Consider the following 24,284-nt stretch of genomic DNA (forward strand, 5'->3'; position numbering starts at 1 on the left):
AAGTCAACTGTTGTTGGAGGGGACCAACCCCGGGTAACACTGCAAGACCTGCAAAGATCCAATTATGAGGGCGGTATATCACTATCGAGCATTAGGAAATACTATGAGGCAGCACGGGTGTGTGTGGTTAATCACTGGGCATAAGCTGACAGGGAGGACCCAGAATTTTGCTATGATAGGCTGGGAATGGGTGAAAAGAGTTACATACAGGCACTCTACGGGGCAAGCAAGGATCAGAATGCTCTCGTAACGCTGGTGGATGTCTTGAAAAAGCTGATCTGGGAGATGGGATGGTGAAAGAGGCTAACCCGAGGACTCCACTGTGGGAGGGAACCAGAATTCGCCAAGCGGCAACCCTAATGGGATAATATAGGTATCATAACCCTTGCAGATGTATGGGGCACAAACAGAGGGGTCCCATTCGCCCACTTACAGGCCGAATACCAAAGGTCGTGGACACAATGGTTGAAATACGGCAAATTGAGAAATGCCCTAAACAAATGTGTGTCTCCTAATGAGGAGGCACAAGAGGACTCCCCACTAGAAATAAGACTGTTGGATGAGCCGGTCAAAAGAAAACAGATTTCCCTAGCATGTGGGACTTTCATCAGAAACACACAGACCATCCTAGCTAAACTGCAGGATAGATGGTTGTGGGGCAGCAGAGACCTGTACGAGGAGTACTGGCGAGAGGCACTAATATTCCCAGCAGAGGTGGCCATTCCAGCAAACCTCCACCTAATTCAACCCAAAATTATACACAGGGTATTATATAAACGCACACTACTTCCCAGACTAGGTAGAGCTACAGGCACACATTGTCTCAGAGGATGTGGGCAGCAGGGCAATTTCTACCATACACTATGGAGTTGTCCCAATATTAGGGGTTTAAGGGAAGCTGCGCTTAGAAAGATTGAGGAAGTGACGGGCATACCCTCAGATATCGAATCAAGGCTGCCAATATTGGGAGTTTGGGGACAGACAATGTTGGTAATCCTGGGTTGTGTGATAGCAAAACGTGACATCGCTCAAAAATGGGGTTCTGGGAGCCCCAGTCCAGTACCAGAATGCGAAACAGGTATAGAACATTGTAGACTTATGGAGAGGGGAAATAAACCAGGGAAGAGGTTGTCAAAAGAAATCCAAGAAAATCTGGGAGGTTGGAACCACATAAGCATGGCGCTCTCCGGGTATACTTTATAACATATTTGTCCAGTACTGGGAGATGGTTGGATCTCATGACCCCTGCCTCCCCCCACTTGCAGGGAAAACCTCTCTAGGAAAGGACTCTGTGAAACGTGGTGGTGGCGGGGGTGTGCTTGTTTCTTTATCTTGTTTTTCTGTGTGTTACTCATTTTTTTAAAAAAATGTTCATTGAGTTTATAGGTAAGTCAACTGGTTGGGATCTCTCACCACTGTCTGACTATGTTATACATTACTTAAAATGCTTGTGCCAATACCACTTACAGAACAACTGTGGGTCTGTGTCTAACAGCAATGAAACTGATGCACAATATGGAGATAAAATGGCTGCTTTGCACCTTGCAAATGAAGGATATTCTCCAGAGGTCCTTACAGCCCTTTACCCATTAGATGTAACAAAAACAGCTGGTTTACTCCCTGCCAACAAACACAAAAAGTGAACTTAGCAGCAGTCTTGGACTTCCATGACAGAATAAGGAAGAAACTGAAGTATCAAACTCACAATACTCAAGACGAAATTGTAAACCATGGATAAGAAATGACCTAAAGTCCTTCCAACAGCAATCCCTGTGGGTGCTGACTGAGTTAAGGACTGTGAGAAGGTCTGAACCTTAAGAAGAAAAGACTTTGTCAATGCCAATCGTTTTTGGCGTTGGCTGCCAGCCTTCTGACATAATCAGTTCTTGTTTTGTTTGTCATAGTTTTGATAAAACATTATAATTGGGGGAGCTAATGAGCTCATGTCAATATAAAAATTGGCTAAAAGCAAAAATATTGTTTGGCATCAAAAAAAAACAAGTTTCCATGGTAGTCCGTGGCATAGAAGAAAGCTACTTTGTGTGCAAATGTACTCCTTATGAAAAGACAGAATGCTGTCTTTCTAGGACACCCCCGCGCCGCACGGCCACCAGCTGCTGCGTGTGCCTCCCTGCCTTACTGCCTCGCCGCCCGGCTGCCGCCGCGTAACCACGCCCCCTCCATCGAGCGGCGTGGTCCGTGCTCGCCGCTTCTCTCCCTGGTGTCATCGTTGTTAGAATTGTTGTAAATTGTTTAATTTTTACCTCTGTATTGCCTGTTTTGCCTGTTTTGCTGTTTGCTGTCAGTAGCTGCCCTCCGTCTTCCCTCCCCGCTCCCCGCTTCCCGCCACCGCTGCTAACCCCGCCCCTTTCTTCCTTCTGTACCCTCCCCGCTCCCGCCTCCCAGCTGCTCCGCCCCCCGCGCACTTCGCCATATATGGCGACCGTGCGAACGCGCAGCGGGCGCGCCGATTGTGCGCCGAAGGCGCGCCAAAGGTAAGCCCGTCTGCGCCCGTCCGCGCCTGGACCGCGCCCAGTGCCAGGACCCCTGGCCCCCACCGACAGAGGCCGACCCGACGAACCTACAACGCCGCCGAACTCATCGCACTCAACACCGGCGGCATCCCGGGATGTCACCAAGCCACCCCGAAGCACACCCACGGACCCTTCAGCTGCCACGCCTGCAAGTTCACCTGCATCCGGACCTACCCTGCACCAGCACCCGCCAAGCCGAACACCAGCAGCAACCACCTCAAGTGCATCCTGCTCAACACCTGCTCCGTCCACAGACACGCCATCGAACTCTGGAACCTCCTCAACACCACAGCCCCCGACATCGCCTTCCTCACGGAGACCTGGATGAACGCCTCCTCAGCGCCCGACATCGCCATCGCCATCCCAGAGGGCTACAAGATCACCCGGAGGGACCGCACCGCCAACCAGATGGGAGGAGGCATCGCCATCATCCACAGGGACACCATCCGCATCACGACCAACACCGACGACACCCTAACCACCGCCGAACACCTGCACTTCCAGATCCACACCGACCCGAAGACCACCCTCAGAGGCACCCTGATCTACCGACCCCCGGGACCACGCACACGATTCAGCGAGGACATCGCCGACTTCATCAGCCCGCATGCCCTCCCCTCCGCCGACTACATCCTCCTGGGGGACCTCAACTTCCACCTGGAGAACAACAGCGACCGAAACACCATCACCCTGCTCGACAACCTCGCCAACCTCGGACTCAAGCAGCTGGTGTCCACCCCCACCCACCTCGCCGGACACACACTCGACGCCGTCTTCTCATCCAGCAAAGACATCGCCTTCAGCCACGCAACAGGACTCCACTGGACGGACCACAGCTGTGTCCACTTCACCTTCAAAAGAACGACGATCCACCACCACCAGCAACAGGTTGCCCGAAGAAGCTGGAACAAGATCACAGCCGACCAGCTCACCGCTTCCCTGAGCCAGCACCCTCCTGCCGGCTCAGCGAACCCCAGCCAGGCCGCCGACAACCTCACGAAGTGGATCAGCAACTGCGCGGACGAACTCGCCCCTCTGAGGACCCCGCCCAGCAGACCCGGCAGCAGAAAAGCCCCATGGTTCACCAACGAACTCAAGAGCTCCAAGAAGAACTGCCGAGCCCTCGAGAAAGTATGGAGAAGGGAACCAACAATGGACAACATGACCACCCTCAAGCTCGCCACCCGGAAACACCACCAACTGATCCGCGCCACCAAGAAAAATGCATACAAGGACCGGCTGGACAACAACGCACACAACTGCAAGGAACTCTTCAACATCGTGAAAGAGCTCTCCAACCCCAACGCCGGAAACAACGACATCACCCCATCGCAAGACCTCTGCAACTCCCTCGCCTCCTACTTCCACAACAAGATCGCGGACATACACAACAGCTTCAGCATCCAACCGATGCACGCCACAACCGCAGCAACGCCACCCACCACCACCCTCCGCGCCTGGACTCCGATCAGCACCGAAGACACCGTCCGCACAATGAACTCCGTCCACTCCGGATCTCCGACCGACCCCTGCCCTCACCACGTCTTCAACAAGGCCGACGTTGTCATCGCACCCCACCTACGGGACATTATCAACACCTCCTTCGACACCGCCACCTTCCCTGAGAGCTGGAAGCACGCCGAACTCAGCGCTCTACTCAAGAAACCTACAGCGGACCCCACCGAACTCAAGAATTACCGTCCCATCTCGCTCCTCCCGTTCCCGGCCAAAGTCATCAAAAAGACCGTCAACAAACAGCTGGCCGCCTTCCTCGAGATGAATGGATCCCTCGACCCCTCACAGTCTGGCTTCCGAGCCAACCACAGCACCGAGACCGCCCTCATCGCTGCCACCGATGACGTCCGAGCCCTGATGGACAACGGAGAAACAGCGGCCCTCATCCTCCTGGACCTCTCCGCGGCATTCGACACTGTCTGCCACCGCACCCTAGTGCAGCGCCTCGGCAACATCGGAATCCAGGAGAAGGCACTGGAATGGATCACCTCCTTCCTCGACGGAAGAACACAGAGAGTCCGCCTACCACCGTACAAGTCAGAGGCCACCGAAGTCATCTGCGGCGTCCCTCAAGGATCCTCACTGAGTCCCACCCTCTTCAACGTCTACATGAGCCCCCTCGCGGCCATCGCACGCCAACACAACCTCAACATAATCTCCTACGCCGACGACACCCAGCTGATCCTCTCCCTGACCAACGACCCCGCCGCCGCCAGAGCCAACCTGCACGAAGGGATGAAAGATGTAGCCGAGTGGATGACGACCAGCCGCCTGAAACTGAACTCAGACAAGACGGAGGTCCTCATCCTGGGCTCCTCGCCCTCCGCCTGGGACGACTCCTGGTGGCCCCCCGCCCTGGGCACCGCACCCAAACCGACGGACCACGCACGCAACCTGGGCTTCATCCTGGACTCCTCCCTCTCCATGACCAGACAAGTCAACGCCGTCTCCTCGTCATGCTTCAACATCCTGCGCATGCTACAGAAGATCTTTTGGTGGATCCCCACCGAGACCAGGAAGACTGTCACCCAGGCCCTCGTCACCAGCCGACTGGACTACGGCAACGCCCTCTACGCCGGAACCACCGCCAAGCTCCAGAAGAGACTCCAGCGGATCCAGAACGCCTCAGCCAGACTCATCCTCGACATCCCACGAAACAGCCACATCTCCGGACATCTGAGAGACCTGCACTGGCTCCCCGTCAACAAAAGAATCACCTTCCGTCTCCTCACCCACGCACACAAAGCCCTACACGATCAAGGCCCGAGCTACCTCAACAACCGAATCAACTTCTACGCTCCCAAGCGCCACCTCAGATCAACCAGCCACGCCCTCGCCACCGTCCCCCGCATCCGAAGAGCGACAACAGGAGGAAGGTCCTTCTCCTACCTGGCCGCCAAGACCTGGAACTCCCTCCCGACCGACCTGCGCCTGACCCAAGACCACCTCTCCTTCAGGAAGAAGCTCAAGACCTGGCTGTTCGAGCAGTAACGACACCCCCCCCCTAGCGCCGTGAGACCCTACGGGTGAGTAGTGCGCTCTATAAATGTCTTGATTGATTGATTGATTGAATTAGACCGAAGGTAGTCATTGGAAGAAGTGGGCTGGCCCATTGCACCATTCTATATGATTTAGTAAGCGGAATAATACACCAATGACTGAAGAGGGTTGGCTGAAAGCCCCTTATGCTACATATATTATACATACAAATTTAGTAAAATCAAAAGGGGTTTATTTACACCAGACCTAAAAATCAGGAGCCTTGTTGTTGTATATGATGACTGAGAAGCTGAGACTTTTAAAACCACTACCTACAATGTACTCCATGTAATCATTCATATTCGTCCTTCCTGGAAATCTGAAAAGTGTTGCCAGTGCCTCACTGGCCATATAAAAAGGAAATAAAACATTCGTAAATCATTCTTTCCTCAATTTCAAAATAGTTGCTGCATTGTGTGTGCAAAGTGCATTTTTCGACATGAATGTTGCTGCGACGAGACAATGGAACGCATATTGTGTCACGCAATGCAGTGTCCAACTTGATGAAAGTAGATAAAAGTATAAAAAGTATAGAAATGTGTACATTGTTTTCTATACATTTGACATGGCCAGTCACTGCTATTGGCTTTGCCAATTCTAGCTGACTTTAAGAGACTCTGGCATTGGCATATCCATTAGCGGCTACTACCAGGCAGAGGAATAGTACTGGATAGAGCAAGAGAAACCATCCAGGGTATCACCAAGACTGCCATGCTGCACTTGACAGTCTGCGGGGGAGCACCAGCAGGGAAAGTGGAAGGGAAGAGACAGGATAAGGAGAACATTTATGTGTTCACCAAAGCTGCCATCCCGCACCCGGCACACCACCAAAGAGGATCTTAGGGTACAGATTGCGTGAGTTGGTAGGGATTAAAGTACAGAGAGCAAGCACCTTCTAAAGCCCAAGACATGCACTTCCATGAAGTGTTAAACAAGTAATGAAATAAAAAATGAGAACACAATGAGAACACAAAAAGTAGTTCCATGGCAGAAGTTGAGGAGGCCTACACCCTAGTGAAATCATAGCAAGGCTAAACATGCTATGCTCCAAGGATGGGGCAAACACAGAATAGGGAGGAAAGCCAGCAATAAATGTTCAGGGAACTGAGATTGACATGAAAGCCGTCTAATCATTAGCAGGGCAGACTGTGTAGTATTGCACACAACACTGTCCGCAACACACAGCTGGAACAGTCTGTAACGAGACCCCAAAAAAGTAAATGACATGCATGTGCCACTGGAATACAACATTTTTATAGCAAAGACTTTGATTGTACATGGTGAGGACTATTAGTTATAAAGAGATTTTAAAGATGGCCAGTTACCTGTCTCAAGCTTACATATTGAAAGTGTTAACTTTATTTTTATACTAAACTATTGCATTTTTCCTATTTTCACATCAGTTGCATCTCCTCTCATATGTGGCTTAGTAGTCACAGAAATGAATATGCATGGTCGGGAGGTCTACCTCTTAAACATGTATTCAATCCCTTTTCTGACTCAGTTCGCAATCCCAAGTGCACAGAAGTCAATGTTTGGCGGACTGGTTCTCCACCATAAATGTGACCAATATCCAGTTGGCTTTAGTGCAAGTGTATTAGGACACAATGCACTTGTAATAAAGCGGACAGCATATCCATTGGGGTGGAGACCCCTTCTGCAAAACTCTAAATCAGTCCCAGAGCCGGTACTCTTGCCCTGCTGAGGGTTACCCCCTTTCTGATGTGATTAACTGAATCTGCCCCTTCAAGTGTGAATGCTACAGGCTGGGACTGGGAAAAGGAATTGGATCCTTTGTATAGCATATGTTCAGAAAGACTATGCAAAGACTTTTCAAAACTGGTACATTTGCAACTTTGCATACAACTCCAGCCCCAAACCCTAACCTGTTCCATTTAGAAAAATGTAAGCTTCACACTTGGTTAAAAAAGTCACATATCAGCAGAGAAACTCTTTAAATATAGAGAAAATATGGCACACTGTTCCACCTAATTTGTGTTTGACTCTGTGCTACACACAAGTGGAATGGAATATCAGGGTACTGCTTGTTTGCTTGAGTACCAGACTGCGGGAAACTTGTGCACCTCTGACTTGAGGTTATGTTACTGTGGTAACCAGTACTTCATTTGAGCTGGTGGTTCCCAATGGGTTCCACCGGAAGTCTTTTCTTCCCACCAGCACAGTTTTTTCTCCCCTGGCACAATCGTAAAGAAAACAATTCCCACAGCCTCCTGATGCCTTCCCTGTCCCAGATGCAGCCCCCCCAGGCCAAAAATGGAAGTGGGCCATGCCAATTGTGGACGTGAGCCCCGCTAATGGTGGAGGTAAGGTTGATCACACCCGTGGAGGTGGAGAAGGACCACGCCAATAGTGGACGTGCGCTGTTGCCTTCTAAGAACATTTTTGGGGCGACAGCCTTTTTTAACAAAGGTTGTAACAAAGAACCAGTACTTCTGGAGAAAAACTCATGATAGACCACACACACCTCCCTCACAATTCACCATCGTCCCCTCTTCATTGTACAGTTGGAAAAAACATTACTTACACGTGTATTCTTAACTTGTTGTATTTGTTCGTTCCACTGCACTGCTATTTGGCCACCAAACTGTGTATCATTTGCCTGAAGTGATCCTATGAACAATGTAACTCAAATGACTGGACAGATACAGGTTCAAATCACAAGGGCGGAGGTCACGATTTTCGGATTTCTCCCAGAAACATACACCAGAAATACTTCTACTTTCCAGGTGAAATCTGCCCAGATCGGTAACGGGTACATCATTCATTATGCAAATTGGCCTCTTGGATTATACCTTCAACTTTGCTAGCATGAATGGTACAAAGCGGATGAATTAAAATGTCTGTGCACAGACAGAAGGTATCTCTGAAAGGAAATAAATCCATCTCTCTTTCTGCCAATAAGCATCACCAACAATCACCAACAACAAGGATTCCAGGACACCCATGTGATTGATGATGACCATTTGGGGGTGGGGAACACTTGTGACGTCATCTACTAACAATCAAAGGAATGTTCTGTGATTTTACCAGGCCATTGTATCATCCAGATTTTATTTTAGGCACTTCCATTTGTATGGCTGAGTCATTTGAATGTTCTAGGGTTTGAGGGGAATCACAAAGCCGAAAAAAAAAATTGAAAGAGGGGGAAATAATTACAAAACTCCTACCTAGAATGGCCACCACGATGTCCTCTCTCAGAATCTCGATGGAGCCGCGGGAGATGAAGTAGAGGGTGGTCAGCACGTCGCCGTAGTGGACCAGGGTGTCCCCGGGAGGGGCGTGCGTGGTTTTGAACTTCATGGCCAGGGCCCGCAGGCAGCCCTTGGTGGCCCCACGGAAGGCCTTGCAGTTCTGGAGCAGGGTCCGGTTCAGGTGCAGGCAGATGTCAGCCTGCAGGCATTCTGGGAAGCCCTTCAGGACCTGCAGGAGAGGAGGTGGAAGAAGGGGACAGAGGGAATATAGGAGCAGGTCATAAATGGAGCATTGGTTGGTTATATCTTTATTAATCATTCACCAGACACTTATCCCGAAAAACACACCTGGGCCCTGATTACGAGTTGGACAGTACTGGGATAACTGCAGATTTGCATACAAATGTGCTGTTACTGTGTGGTAAATCCTCCCAGTACCATCAATTATGAGTTAAACCCCATGAAATGGAAAAACACATGTGGGGCCAATTTTCAGGTAGCAAAATCACGCGGAATTCACACTCCAGTGGGACTTAACTCTCACATTTACCACATGCTCTGGGCAGGTAGTAAATATATTGTGTGGACCTCTGGGTGGGGTGGGAACTGGGGAAGGGTGTTGGGGGACATAGTAGAAGGGAAGGGGAAGGTCATTTCTGACGGGAGGGTATAAAGTACCCTAGTGGTCCCACTCCTGCATTCAGTAGTGATCAGACAGCCCTTTCATTCACACAAAATGTTTTTAAGCAATAGTCTATTTATCCCAAATTGTGTATCGTCATCTAAATATGTGATGTCTTGTGTAGCCTTGAAAATAATTTACTGTACTGTCTCTGTGCCCCTTTAGTCAGTCTCATTAAGGCAGTGTTGTAACACAATATGATGTAGATTCTCTGGAAGATATAGTAAGGGGTCCCTGAAATTTCACACATTTGGGACACTGCAAGCATACAAAGGCTGTAGGTTGAGTGAGGGTCCCCAAGAATGGTGCCCCCCCCTAGAAGTACAAGGGTGAAGAAGCCTACACTGTTCTTCTGACTGTCGCAGACAAACTTTAAAGCATGGCACTGTCTCAGCCCAGATCAACTCTCAGTTTAAGAGTGTTTATGTAATGTTGACACACATACACAAGGTGGATCTGAAATACTACATCTGAGACGGAAACGGTTGAATGGTAAAAATAATGGCCAATAGTGAGAAGCCATGAGGGACTCCACAAATGACGTCTCTCCTAATCGAGGTAACAGAGGGACAAGACCAGCAGCGGTGCGTCCATTGGGGCATAGGGGCGTAGCCCCACAAGCCCCATGGACGCTCCATGGACGCTGCTGCTATAAAATAAACACACACACTGACTGTTGTTGAAAAAGTTAATCGCCGAGCGAGCGCCGCCGGGATCTGGGAAGCACCCGAGTTATCCGGGAGTGCAGGGGGGGGCTGGTCTGGACTGCTGTGCAGCTTGAGTGACAGTCCACGTGATGCACTCACTCAGCTGCAGCAGTATCTTCTAGCGCGCAAGTGACAGGGGGGCAGAAACTACCTCGAGCATGCGCATTAGTGTTCCCCCATAGAGAGTGACCAGGGGGGTGTTTGTTTAAGCTGGCCGGCTTTTCAAAGGCGACACAGGGCGAGCAGTCAGTGAGCCCCCCTAGCCAATCCTGGCGCTGCTTGCAGCGCAAGGATTGGCTGGTCACCGCGCAGCAGGGCAGGGCAAACCATTATTGGATGCCGCGCGTGGGTGGTGCACACACACTGCATAATGGCCAATCACTGTGTGTGACTTCATGTAGTCATGCAGTGATTGGCCATTTTGCGGCGCTGCTGACTGGTCAGATCCTCTCTCTACTACTCGCCACCAGTCGCCTTGTGTGGACCGTGTGCGGGAGCCAGCCTGTGTGTGCCCTTTCTCTCGACTCGAGAGTGAGTACAGTACTTGACCGTTATTTATTTCAAATGTGTCCCTGTGAAAACCTCTCATTTATGTTTGTCACATTTGTGGTACAAAATACACCGTCAGGCGCTCTGTTGTGTTGTAGTATTCTTGTTAGGAACGTAGAAGTGTTCTGAGGATAGGAATGTTGTGTGGGGTTCCAGGGAGGGACAGTTGATGGGGGAATGACGACATGTTGACATCGTCGGTGATGTGTTACGAGCGGAGTTGCCAATAAAGAAGATTTTAATTGAATTGGTGTAAGAGTCGACATTACAATTTTGGCGACGGAGGATCGGGCAACTCTGCGTGGACCCACGGAGTTAAAAGGAAGAAGCCTGAAGTGAAATTAAGTGAAGTAATATACGGAAGACGAGGATAAATGAAAAGAGGAACGGAGGAGTGAAATTGATTTGAGACGGAGGTGAGCGAAACGACGGAGTATTCAAGTGTGCAGTGAATGGCCATTTATTTAAAAAAAGAAGAAGGAAAAATAACGAGTTACCAGTGTGAAGCAGCGCGTGAATTGTCAGCACGTGAGGTGTCCGCTGAGAGGCGCGTGGAAGGAGGTTATCGCGTGCAACACCAGAAGCAGCGAGAGGCGCTTCAGACTTTGCGCGCGGCAGAGGCGGCGTCTTTGTGATAGTGACGCATGTTAAAGGAAGCGAGTGCGCACACGCTGGTTGGTAAGCGTGTGATGTCATCACGTCGGCGGCCATTTTAACGAGTTGGGAAGACTCGGATTGATTTAGAAGTAGGAAACGATTGTAAAGGATCGGAAAGGCAGTTCTAATGTTGAAAAGTTGCTTTTGAAGAATGGAATTGCAACAAAAAAGTTAACAAAAGTGGAATTAAAGGAAGGTAAAGGAAAGGAAGAACAAACATTAACTAAGAAGGAAAGTTTATTAAAAGTGTAATAAATACTTTCTAAGTGAGAAAATGTGTGCGGCGCAAACGTTCACATTAACGCCACCAATACCATTTTTAACAGAACCTGGAGAACCAAAAATAAGATGGCAAGAATGGAAAGTATATTTCAAAAATTACATGTTCACTATCAAAAATGAAGAAATGACACTGGAAATTAAAAAAGGGATTTTACTACATTCCTTAGGACCAGAAGGAATCAGACAATATGTGCGGATGCAAAAGAAGGAAAGAAGAGAAGATGAAATGGATGTATATGAGAATGCATTGGACGATTTAGAGAGTTATTATGCACCAACGGTATGTGTGGCAATTGACAGATACAAGTTTTTCAGGAGGAAGCAAGAACAAGATGAGAAGATTGATGATTATTTGAGCGTTTTGAAAAGAATGGCGGAGAAATGTAGATTTGGACTGATAGAAGAGGAGTTAATAAGAGACCAAGTCATTATGCTCACGAACAATAAAAGGGTGCAAGAAAGATTATGGACCATGGGAGATGGAACGCTGAATAAGGTGTTAGCGGTAGTAAGAAAGGCTGAAGTATCAGTCAGATGTGCAAAAGCAGCCTTGGAAGAAGAGAAAGGAAAAGAAAGAGAAGAAGTATGTGTTGTGAGAAAAACTATAAGAGCAAGCAGCGTTGGTGCAGAGAAGAGAGATAAATTTGATGAAGAAAAGACGGAGAAGAAATATTTTCAAGCTACAAAAAATGAATATAGAAGAGAAAGCACAACTAAGTTAGCATGTTTTAGGTGTGGAAGTTTTACACATTTGGCGAACAGCCAAGCATGTAGAGCAAGAGATCAAAAATGTACAGTATGTGGATTAACTGGTCATTATGCAAGAGTTTGTTATAGAAGAGATGAAACTACTAGGTTAAAGTATGTGACAAAGGGAGAAGATGACTTGAGGAAACAAGTTAAAGAAGATGATTCTGATGAAGACGATGACATTTTTATGATAAGAGATTTTATTTTGGATGTAAAAAGTAAAGGAAGAAGTAAACCCAAATGTGAGATTGAAGTAGCGGGGGTAAAAGTTATATTAGTGGCAGATTCAGGATCGCCATATACTGTAGTTAATTTGGATATGTGGATGGAAAAGTTTGTGAAGGAGGTTGGTGTTGATCTAATGAAAAGTGAAATCAATCCCAGAGGATTCACTGGGAAAAGCATTCCTATGGTGGGGTGTAGAGATGTGACGTTTAGTAGCATAGGGAAGAATGTATGTTGCGGAATGTGGACCAAGTGTTTTAGGGTGGAAAGATCAGGCAAGCTTGGATATAATACTTAATCCGAATGCAAAAGAGCAAGTTATGGTGTTGAGTGAATTCAGACATGAGATAAAATTGGTAGAGAATGCTGTTTGTTTAAATTACAAAGTCAGAAACGCCACGTTTACAGGAAGGGATGAATTGGGAAAAGAACTAATAAGGTTGGAAATATCAGGTATAATTGAGAAGTTTGAGTCATCGGTGTGCATGGATGCGGTTGTAACAAAAAATGAAGGTGGAGAGGAAGAAGTAGTTGTTGGATTTACATCAAGTAGTTTGACACCAGCAGAGGTTCTTTGTAATATAACAGAAAGGAAGACCCATGATTTGAGTAGTATGCCCTTACCGATTAAGAAAGTACCTAGGGAAGAGTGGGATGAGTATCAAATTGCTGTGGTGAATGAAGGACGAGTTCGAGAAGTCAATTGATAAAGAAGAGTTGAAGAGTGAGTTGAGTGTAGAATCAGGTTTTATTTACAGAGGAGGAAAAGTGGTAGATTTATGTCATGAAGGACATTTCGGAGTAGTTAGGACAAATAAGAGTGGGAAAAGTTCATATTCGGGGCCTGGTGTAGATATTGAGGCGGGAAGAGTAATGAGGGACTACAAGGAGTGTGCTGATTTGGGATTAAGTTTAACACCATTGTCACCTGTAGAATGTCCTGAGATGATTTGGAATTTGACTGACATTGATTTTGTAAAGGAGTTTTTAAAGAAAGGTGGAATTACACTTTGGGAAGTTGAAATGGAGAAGTTGTGGTGGGATTATCGTCTCACACCTTCTCTCACTAGGTTGAAACCTGTTGTGACAATGAGAGGTAGGAAGCCGGTAATGAGAGACAACATGAAATGGATGGAAAGTACCAAACATGTAGAATGGTCACCGGGAAGAGTTGAGGGTAATATCATAAAAGCACAGCAAGTGTACAAAGAGGACTTTGACAAAAAGAATGTGGTATGGGTGGTAGAACTTGATGTAGGAGGTTGGGTAAAAACAAAGGAGTGGGACAAAGTGACAAAAGAAGGTGGTGTATTTTCTAAGCTTTGTAGGGTTGTGGAGTGTCTAAAGAACTCGGTTAGACTTGGTGATGGTTGGGTATGGCCCATGAGTCAAATAGCTAAATGTAAAAATGTAAAAAAAACGGAAGAAGAGGATGTTGGGGGAGCTTCAGCTGTGTTCTAGAATTGGGTGTGGGAAGATGGAGTGGAAGATGAAGTAAGAACTGAAGAGGATAATTGTATAGGAATGAAGAGTTGTGTGAGCAAACTTGTACAGGCGCATGTATTTTCTTTTTGTAGACCATTATGTTGTATATAGTTTTCCTTGCTCGTTTATTACTGTTAAGAGGGAAGATGTGTTGTGTTGTAGATGTGTTGTGTTGTAGACCATTATGTTGTATATAGTTTTCCTTGCTCATGTATTTTGTTAAGGGGGAAGATGTGTTGTGTTGTAGTATTCTTGTTAGGAACGTAGAAGTGTTCTGAGGATAGGAATGTTGTGTGGGGTTCCAGGGAGGGACAGTTGATGGGGGAATGACGACATGTTGACATCGTCGGTGATGTGTTACGAGCGGAGTTGCCAATAAAGAAGATTTTAATTGAATTGGTGTAAGAGTCGACATTACACGCTCGCATCAATGCACTGTAAACTGCGCACGGTGCTGCGGCCTGACTGTTCGGCTAGCACAATAAGAGACTGGTATCTGAAGCGAAATGTAACCATGCAGGTATATGAATTCTGTGTGCACACTGCTTAGTGAGTTTGGGGCAAAGAATTTTAGCACGTCCTGAGAGTTATTTCAATTTTAAAATATTCTCACTTAATTTTGATATGACAAAAATAAATTACATATTTAACTTTACTGTTGTGTGTAAGGGGCAAAGGCAAATACTATTTATTAACAAATATACGCTGATAGTTTGAGTAAAGTCAAGCTTTTAACAGAAACCTGCGGAGGATATATCGAGGTGAATGCATACGATTTACTGAAACGTATGGGAATATTTTTTTAGCAAATTCCAGCTATTAGAATAAACGGTGTGCTGAAACATAGTCAAGCTCTTTACAGGAATGTGGCTTAAGGTGCAACTTCTGTCTATTAACAGACACATTTGATGATGTGTTGTCATAAATTAAAACAAAGTACTTAACGTGATGCGGAATTTCTAGTACAAATTCAAGCCATAAAAAAATATCTTTTGACTGATGTTTTGAAGCAAATGGTAGCTACCTACATAAGTTTAGGAAATGTATAATTTGAGGAAGACTTGAGGTGTCTAAAGAAAAACCGGAGTTGCTACATTTTTGAACAACTGTAAACAACTTAACCAAACTTAATTTTTTACATAGTTATAAAAATGTTAACTGTTTATGTAAACATGCTGATATTTTGGGGGCATATATAGTGAATTACTCCAGTCTCGAAAAAGTGTGAGGGGGCATGCTATATATATATAGGTTCAGCAGTGCCTTGAGTGAATCAAATTTCTTTTGCAGCACTATATGGTGTTTGGAGCATTTGAGAGAGGGGGAATGTTGTCCTTAAATTCAATAACAGGAATATCCTCTACTCTTTTGGGGTGCAACACTTGAAGGGGGGACACGTAATTTGGCAAGGAAGAAGCCATGGTAATGCTCATGAGTGGGATGAAAAACACTTGGGGATGGTGATCCGTGTGGGAACTGTAACTGAACCTGCGTATGGTAACTTGACTTCTGCATGTCTAGCAAATATTCAGAAATAAATGCACTACAAACGGAAAAAGGTTCGCTATTATCGCATATCCTCCTTACAACCAATAACAAAACCACAAAAATAATGAAAAAAGCCCGATGGGTATGTTGCAAAGAAATGGGCTTGAGAGAAACAATACTCATAATATTGGACGAGGAAGCCTCACCCACACATTTGTGGCATGCTGCATCATAGATAAGGACGGGGGGTTCTTGTGTTTACGTTGCAAAATCTACACATCAAGCCGTTGCACAGATGCGTGGGCACCGGGGCCGGGGACGCCTGTTCATTTTATTTTCTAAAAATGCCAGTGTTCTGCTAATAACAGGTTTCAGTTCCAACAGGTTTTCCCCGTCTTTTTGCCATTGACTTTTCACTTTTATTTACCGACTGCATCAGTGTAAGCAAAGGCCATCTGCTTCCCTGCTGCTATCCGGCACACTTTTAATTACCCGCCCCGCAGCCTAATAGAGATGATATATTAATAAACTAAATCTTTCTGACATTAAAAGTAATTATCTCCGAACCAATATTGCAAGAAATTAAATGAAAATTAGCCGCCAGTTGGAGAGGGAAAGGAGTCTTGGGTTGAGAAATGTTTGTTCGCAATTGGTGTTTTAAGCAATATGAGTAGCAGTGGATTAACTCGCCAGAGATTCGTGACATGTTTGCCAAGAACTGCGTCACAAATGTATTTCTTAAGAAATGTAAGGTGGTATGTCTTGGTTTGCGAGGAAATGGCTGATGTTGAGGGAAAGGTTTAAATGTTAACTGTTTCTCATTATTTCTAATAATGAGTCTCTGTTGAATTAAACATGTCCAATGCAGGCGTGGCCATTGTCCTACCATAATGTGCCTGGTAACAGAAAGAGAGGCATTTCGATAGCAAATTAATTCACATTACTAATAATACCTTGGTTTTGTTTGTTATTGTTTAGTGGCTTTTGTACATTTGTATACACCTGGAAGTGCAGAGTGTACTTTGTGCAGTTCACAGCATATGAAACCTCAAGCCTCCACACTCAACAAAACCTTAGTCAACCAAGTGTATGCAGCGTGCTATAATCTATAATTGGGAAGGTGGTGGGAGGTAATCACACTTTATTGAGCATCAGCCAAACAGCGGAATTAGCGGTGTGCGTCAGAGTCTGAGCTTCAGCCAAACAGCAGAATTAGCAGTGTGCTTCAGAGTTAGGGGCAACTTTGCATTTTATTATACATTTTTAGCTAATTCAAGCCCAATGTTGCCTAAAAATCTTGAATTATAAGTTAAGGTGTTTAAATACACAGACAGGGCTGGACTGGCCGCCGTGGGCACCGTGCGTTTCCCCGTGGGCTGCCAGGGGGAACGTGTCCACAACAACAGCACAAGGCACATTTTGTATTTTGTTCACTACCTGTGGACCATTGCCACGTAAGAAGACTTAGTGACACTTAACCTGTCATGCCAGAAACATTGGCGAGGCTGGAATGAAATAAAACTTTTTGGGACCATTAAAGAGTGTCCTTTCACACATGTTGTCACATCAAGCATCATCCATCCATCCATCCACCACCCAGCCACCCACTCATCCATCCACCCATCCATCATTCATGCATCCATCCACCCATCCATCCATCATGCATCCACTCATCATGCCTGCATCCATCCACCCACCCATCACGCATCCATCCATAAACCACCCAGCCAGCCACCAGGGTTGGATTAAGAAATATCGAGGGTTGAATTAAGAAATAGAGCCACTCGTGAGTGTCATAAAAAAGCTTTAGCTAGATACGAGGCTCAAACCTTGTTTTCCAGCACCATAGTCGGCCACGCGAGCCGTCAGACCACACCCTCTCCCCTTTTGTGTGGCCCTGCAGTTTTCACATCTTATGATTTCTGCGAGGCTGCAGACTTATTACAGACGGTATTCTTTAGAATAACTTGTTATTGCGAGGTTGGAAGGAAAAAAAACTTTTCCGGGCCATTAAACAGTGTCCTGTCAGTGTCATACACGTTGCCATCGCTATAGCCGCAGTTTCTGCGGGGCTACATTGAAAATACTACTTGTTATTGCGAGAGACATCTGAACCATCGAAAGCAGGGGAGTTAAGTTTTTCTGCATAAAGCGGAGTGGCATCAAATTTGTTTTCACATAGGATGCTAACTGGCCAAAGGTGAGCGCTGAATGGGTGAATCATTACCACCAAGCATGACAGAGATTGTAGAACACTTCGACATCCTGCCACAAATATAAAGGGACACGTTACGAAGTATAGGATGTGTGTTCTCTCCCAGCTCATGTAAAGCGCTCTGATACCTTTAGGTCGAGTTCGCACTATATAAAACTGCAATTTGGAGAAGGAGAGCGAGGGAGAGGGTGAGGGTGAGGGAGAGGGCGAGAGAGAGGGCGAGGGCGAGAGAGACAGAGAGAGACAGAGAGAGACAGAGAGAGACAGAGACAGACAGAGACAGACAGAGACAGACAGAGAGACAGACAGAGAGAGAGAGAGAGACACATCTGGTGGCCAAATCTCAAAACATAAAATCAGATAACGTGCAATACTGGCTTCCCTGCTTATCCAAACTGTGTGATCCTAGGCAAACATTTTTTTCCACAGAGCCTCATTTTTAGGTTGAAGCCTACCAGACGGTGCAGCTATTTGGTTTGCTCATGACATCGTGGGGAAATTCTGAAAGCTTCTCTGGGAATACATTTCACCTACCATTGTCTTTGTAGTTTGTAACTCACAGTTGCCTGCTTTTTATTTTCTGGTTTTAGTTGCTTTGGGCTGTCCAGCTTGAGTACAAGCGTGGTTCCCAATGCTTTGTGAAGGCTGTTTCCCAACTGCTGTGCAACTTCTTCTACTCTTAGAGCTGAGATTTCCATGAAAGTCTTATAGTCTGAATTCAGCACCTGAGCATAATAGGACGGAATGTATGAAGCTCTGTGGTTATACTGAATAAGCAGCTAACTATGGTATGCCATCTATTAATGTAATAACTGCACTTTCACAATTGCTTTATTAACCTTCCTGCTTTCTCAAATTTGCTTGAAAATGCACGATTTTTCTTCTTTTTTTTCAAAATTTTCTTTTGGGGTTCGGGGTAGCTCGCTGCGCTCGCTACGGTGCAGCATGTTAATCACCTTGCGCCCCACCACTTTCAAATGTCACCCACCGCCCCTGGACAAGACACTGAGTGCAATATGAGGTATAATGTTAAATACAATTTGGAGCTGAACCCACAATTTCAGCAAATTCCTGTTGATCTACTCAGAATGAAATCAGCAATAGTTCCACTTTTTTCATGAATAAAACTGGAAAAATGGCACATATTAGCTGCCGCTGGTATAGTACCACTGCTGCTAATTCCCTCTCTGCTGTCTCGCGCCAGTGGCATTATTGATCTCTGCAATTGACCATTACCCTGGCACCTAGTAAACATCAGTTAAAGGAGTCGATATTAAATACCATTAAGCCATCGGATTAGTTCCTTGACTTGCAGCTGGAGCGTTTGCAGCTGTGTCACCTGTGCATTATTAAATCATTCTGAAGAAACAACAAGTGACTTTGACAACTAGTCTAACTTTCAGTTCATCACTAGGCAGCCCTGGCACAAATGCTAGAAAATATAGCGCCTTATAATAAAAAATGCTCTGGATCAGAATGCCTGTCAAATATGAACTGGGTTTTAGACCCAAACTGCCCTTTCTGCTTTTTTGAGCAAGATGCTGTGTATGGTAAACGGATGCCTATTGGTGATGTAAGGCCCTTCCACTGCATTTGATTCAGTGAATCATGCTATCTTGATTGGAAGATTCCCCTGTGGAGCCTGTGCGGACAGCAACACCATCCACTGGCTTGAACCCTTCTTTTCTCATTTTTCACAAGTCATCTTGGGAAGAATTTTACATTGAAAGTAAACTTCCCTGCTCCTGGCATGCCACAGAGCTCGTCTCCCATCCAGAATTCACTTTGTCCCAGTGTTTCAAATCTTTGTAGACCAAATCAACCAAGCTTATATCCGATTCCGTGGCATGAGCCTTAACTTTCAGATTTGACCTGGTCCAGAGCAACCAGATAGCCCTGGTTGGAGCTTTATGCTTTAAGCACTATATTTCAGGATATTCTTTAAAAATTCATAACTTCGGTTTTGCTTATTTGATTTTCGTAGCTTTGATCTAGTTTTGTTCAATAAATTAAGCTTCAGTTGTCTATCCAGTGTGGTATCTTTTTGTGTGGTGTTTTCACTGTTTTACTGTTTTAAGTGTTGCACAAATACTTTACAAATGTAGCGTACCCTAGTAGGGTCCGTCCCCCTTGGAACCGGCAGACCTCCAATTTCCAGGGTTGAATTATTTTCCAATATTGCACATAAATGAAACACCAATTTTTTTTTCAGCAAGTAGATGTTGTTTTAATAGTTTTCTGTTATTAATGTTCAATTCAAATCATTGCTTAGTTTCATCAATGTTATGTAAATCCATTACATTGACAGATACAATCCTCTGTCCTTTTTCTCCATCCCAATGCATTTCGGGGATCGAGCCCTTCGTCAGGGGAAGTTCTAAAGGGATACAGATGGTCAAAATCAATGAGGAAAACTAAATCATCACACAATCCGTGGTCATCCGGCGCACACGGGTGAGGTGATCGGTAAATCGGGGCTAATGTGGTGATTTGATTAAGCATAAAGGCCTAATCCATGCGGTAAATATGCTGATATGTCTATGTCGATGCAGTGAATCGATGTCAACGATAATGAAGTGCCTAGATCATGCCAAAGACATGCAGCAGTTTATAAGGAAAAATGCCATGATCGTAATCATGCAGGTATCTAAGGAGTGCCTTGCGAATCTAGGAAGGATAGTGATGAATGGATGATGTCTGCATGAAACGGGTGCCAGTAGTATAACGTGATAAGTGACACAGTGTTTCTCAAAAAGTGATTAAAATTAAGTGGGCCGTAATGTTCAATACTCTAGAGCAAGTCGCTATAGTATAACGTGGTGAGCTTGCTCATGCCAGTGAATCAGTATAGGCAGGAGAAATAGTGATATGCGATGCCAGTGATTATCAGTATAATATAAGGAAGGGGGCGTGGCTAACCAGCCATCATGGTGGACACAAATTCCTAGAGCTCCACTCGGGGGAACCCTCGATTATCCTGAGCATAGTACCACACAGCCCCATAAGGGCACGCGATGAACTCCTGAAGTCCCGTAGACCCAGGGTGCAGCAGGGAACTGGTGGATCGAAGAAGGGGACGTAGAGTAGGCACGCTGCCCCGTTCCAATACCCAGTAGCTCCATTGCTATCGTGTAGTGGCAGAGGAAGTGGGGCACTGCTGAGAGGAGACCCAGGCCACCACAAGAGGAACAGTGAGATACCGCAGCAGGGGCAGTGAATCAGCAGTGCGAGACCAATCGAGACCAAGACGGGAGAAACAAATAAAGAAGTTAGGAGGCCTCAGCCATAGCCAAGGAGGCACAGGACACCCCGTGACGGTGGCAATCATGCACTCACTTGGCATACCAGTGAAGACACTCGCTGGAACAGCGTCAGCCCAGTGTCAGGAACTTAGGTAGTAACAGGTGCGGTCACTGCTGCAGCCCGCCTGTCCCCATTCCAGGCAGCGAGAATGCGCAAAGCAAACCGTCAGGCGTCGGAGTGGTAAACACTGCACGGAGACGCGCCAACTTGGACCCAGTGCATCCACCCAGAGTGGCAAGCAGGGGAGGCGTCAGGGTACCGCATGCCATCCGCACAAAAACTGGTCATGGGGCGCCTGCAAACCAACGCGCAGCAAACTGCCACGCAACCAGAGGTGTAAGCGGCACAACAACAGACCACAATGCAGAAGCCAGAGGTGCCAACCATGAACCTCTCCACTAAAATGGATTCAGTCTGGAATGCAGTCGAGAAACCGGGAACCGTTCTGGAGAACACTCGTGCCGCACTAGGGACAAAAATAGACGGAGTGGCGTCTGACTTCAGGCTATTGAGAGCTGACCACCGCAAACTGTTAGACAGAGTACAAACAAATGAGCAAACGCTGCAGGAACTGAAGCCGATCACCAGAAGCCACACTGCTGCCCTGCAGGGCCTGGTATGGCGGGTAAATAAGACAGGCTGGAGGATGCGCAAGGCCGCTCCCGCCGGAAAAACGTCCGAATGGTGGGCCTTCCAGAAGGAGTGGAGGGTCAGTACCCAGTGGCATTATGTTGCAGGCTGGCTGAGAGACCTGCTGCCGAAGGACACACTATCGGGCCAATTTGTTGTGGAGTGCGCCCACCGCGTGCCAGCATGCATGCCTCCACCGGGAGCCAAACCAAGGCCGTTTCTCCTCAGACTGTTACATTTCAGAGATAGGGAGGCCGTGCTAAGAGAAGCCTGTAAACTTGATGACATTAAAGTACAGAACCAACAAATAATGTTATTTCCGGATTACACCTGTCAGGTGCAGGTGAGAAGGGATCCTTCACCGAAGTAAAGCGTAAGCTTCACGATTTGAACAATCACTACTCTTTAATCTTCCCAGCTAAACTACGAGTGGCCGCGAAAGGGGCAATACATTTCTTTGATGCGCCATCAGAGGTCTGGAACTGGCTAGAGGAATCAGGCCTGCTGATGGGGCCTATGCAAGCTGGGGTGAAACAGCTCCCCTGGCAGAACAAAGAAACTGATGCCTGGGAGGAGGTGGAGGATCCAAACAGGCGAAAATACAAGCAACAGCACCCGATATGGAACAGGGACAAATGGAGAGGCAAGAGACCTTACATGTGGCAGCGGAAACAAGCAACAAACCATTGTCCCCAAACCCAGAGACGCAATCTGTCCCAAGCCTGATCACATCTGGATTGTTGCCAGCCAGATCTGATGATCTAGACTCCGTACAGCTACCAGATATCAAAACAACAGACGTCGGGCGATATAATCTGAATAAACAATAATGTATAAATTGTAATAAAATCTGATTATCTGCAAATCCGCCTTGACACCCCCATGCTCACGCGCAAGCAGAGACTGGCAGGTGTGGGGCGGGAACCAGTAGGTTAACGTGGAGTGACCCTTTGATTCAGATAAATCTAGAGTGTGGGAATTGGGAATAGCAATTCATTAAAAGCATCATTGAGGGAGAGTCTAAAGCGCGTAAGCCTGTAATGCACACCCCAACAGATAACTGCACTTGGCAAACTAGTTGCCATTGTTAGGCACTGCAGATTGGTGGAACAACAATTTTGTGTTCGCCCTCATAAAGCTATGAAGCACGCAGTCGTACTGGCTAATGGGCGTCCGGTGCATGACACGGAACTGCCACACCACCGGCATTTACTTAAGCCAAACGGGACCACAGCGATACGATACCCTTCCTATCCATGCGCAAGCAACCGCCACCCCTGACATGTTTGAACCGGCATGCATAGCCGACAGTTCTCGCATGGCATTGTTCAATGTTTGGGCAGATATCAGTGATCCCTCTGCTCTCCCCAAGTCCTGTTCCATACAGCTCCCTCTCATGCCAGTACTACAAGGCATCGTTCCTGCGAACTTGCACTGTCTATGCCGCACGATCCTTGACTGCGCTGTGCATGACTACCTGCCTCCAGGGATACCGGGTAGATGTGCGCAGCACCACACTCCACTCTTGAAGTATGCCACCCACCAATGTAATTACCTGGAATGTCCGGGGGCTACACACACCGTCACGCAGATACAAGATTTATGCACATCTTCAGAGCCACAAAGCTCACGTAGCGTTCTTGCAAGAGACGCACATAGTCTATCCTGAGATCTGCAGAATGCAGCAGCAGTTGAGGGGGCAGGTCCTGGCCACAGGCTATTCCTCATGCGCCAGAGGGGCTCTAATCTGGATCAGGCCCGGGACACTCTTCACACCAGATCAGACCGAGATCGATACCTGTGGCAGATATGTCCTATCTAAAGGGCAAATGAATGGGAAACACATAGTTTTAGGCTCCATTTACGCCCCAAAAATGAACCAGCGTGCGTTTTGGGCTATGTTGTCGGACATACTATCGCCCTGGTGCGATGTGCCATGTTTGCTTGGCGGTGATTTTATTGTGGTCCTCGACACCACCATTGATAGGTCTTTCCCTCCACTGATGCACAGTAATGCAGTGTCTAATGCGCATACTCTGGGCGAGTGGCTGCCCCGCTGGGGTCTGTCCGATGTTTGGAGAACACTTAATCAACAGTCGCGTCTTTACTCCTTTTACTCTCACCCTCATGGTCTACATGTCTGTATTGACCGGTTTGTAGCGACCCAGCAAGTACTGACACAGTGAGCCGCAGCATACTACATGGGTAAAATGCACTCATATCACAACCCTCACACGCTGCAACTCCAGGGTAAAGAAGAGAGGCCCACCACACATCTCTGGATATTGCAACCTGTAGCACTGGAAGAGCCCCCCCTTCAGGCAGGCACTAGATGAGGCCATAGGTGCATATTTTGTAGATAACACTGGCTCTGTCACAGACACCGGGATGTTATGGGATGCTGGTAAGGCTGCGATCAAAGGGCGGTGTCTGGGTTTAAGCTGGTCAATTAGAAAGCAGCTCGTCGACGAAATAAGTTGCATCAAGCGCACCCTCACTAGTGTAGAGGCA

The 24,284-nt window shown here is 46.8% G+C and overlaps 1 protein-coding gene across 2 annotated transcripts in view; it reads right to left on the minus strand.

Moving 5' to 3' along the window:
* KCNH6 (potassium voltage-gated channel subfamily H member 6) overlaps positions 1 to 24,284 on the minus strand; it is a 1,032,645-nt gene that overhangs the window by 68,755 nt on the left and 939,606 nt on the right. For both annotated transcript variants that reach the window (XM_078645074.1, XM_078645073.1), the window contains one exon: positions 8,777 to 9,029. In XM_078645074.1, the coding sequence (XP_078501200.1) occupies positions 8,777 to 9,029 (253 nt within the window). The remainder of the gene's footprint in view (positions 1 to 8,776; positions 9,030 to 24,284) is intronic.

The sequence above is a fragment of the Lissotriton helveticus genome, chromosome 5_1 (genome assembly GCF_964261635.1).
Source record: "Lissotriton helveticus chromosome 5_1, aLisHel1.1, whole genome shotgun sequence".
NCBI lineage: Eukaryota > Metazoa > Chordata > Amphibia > Caudata > Salamandridae > Lissotriton > Lissotriton helveticus.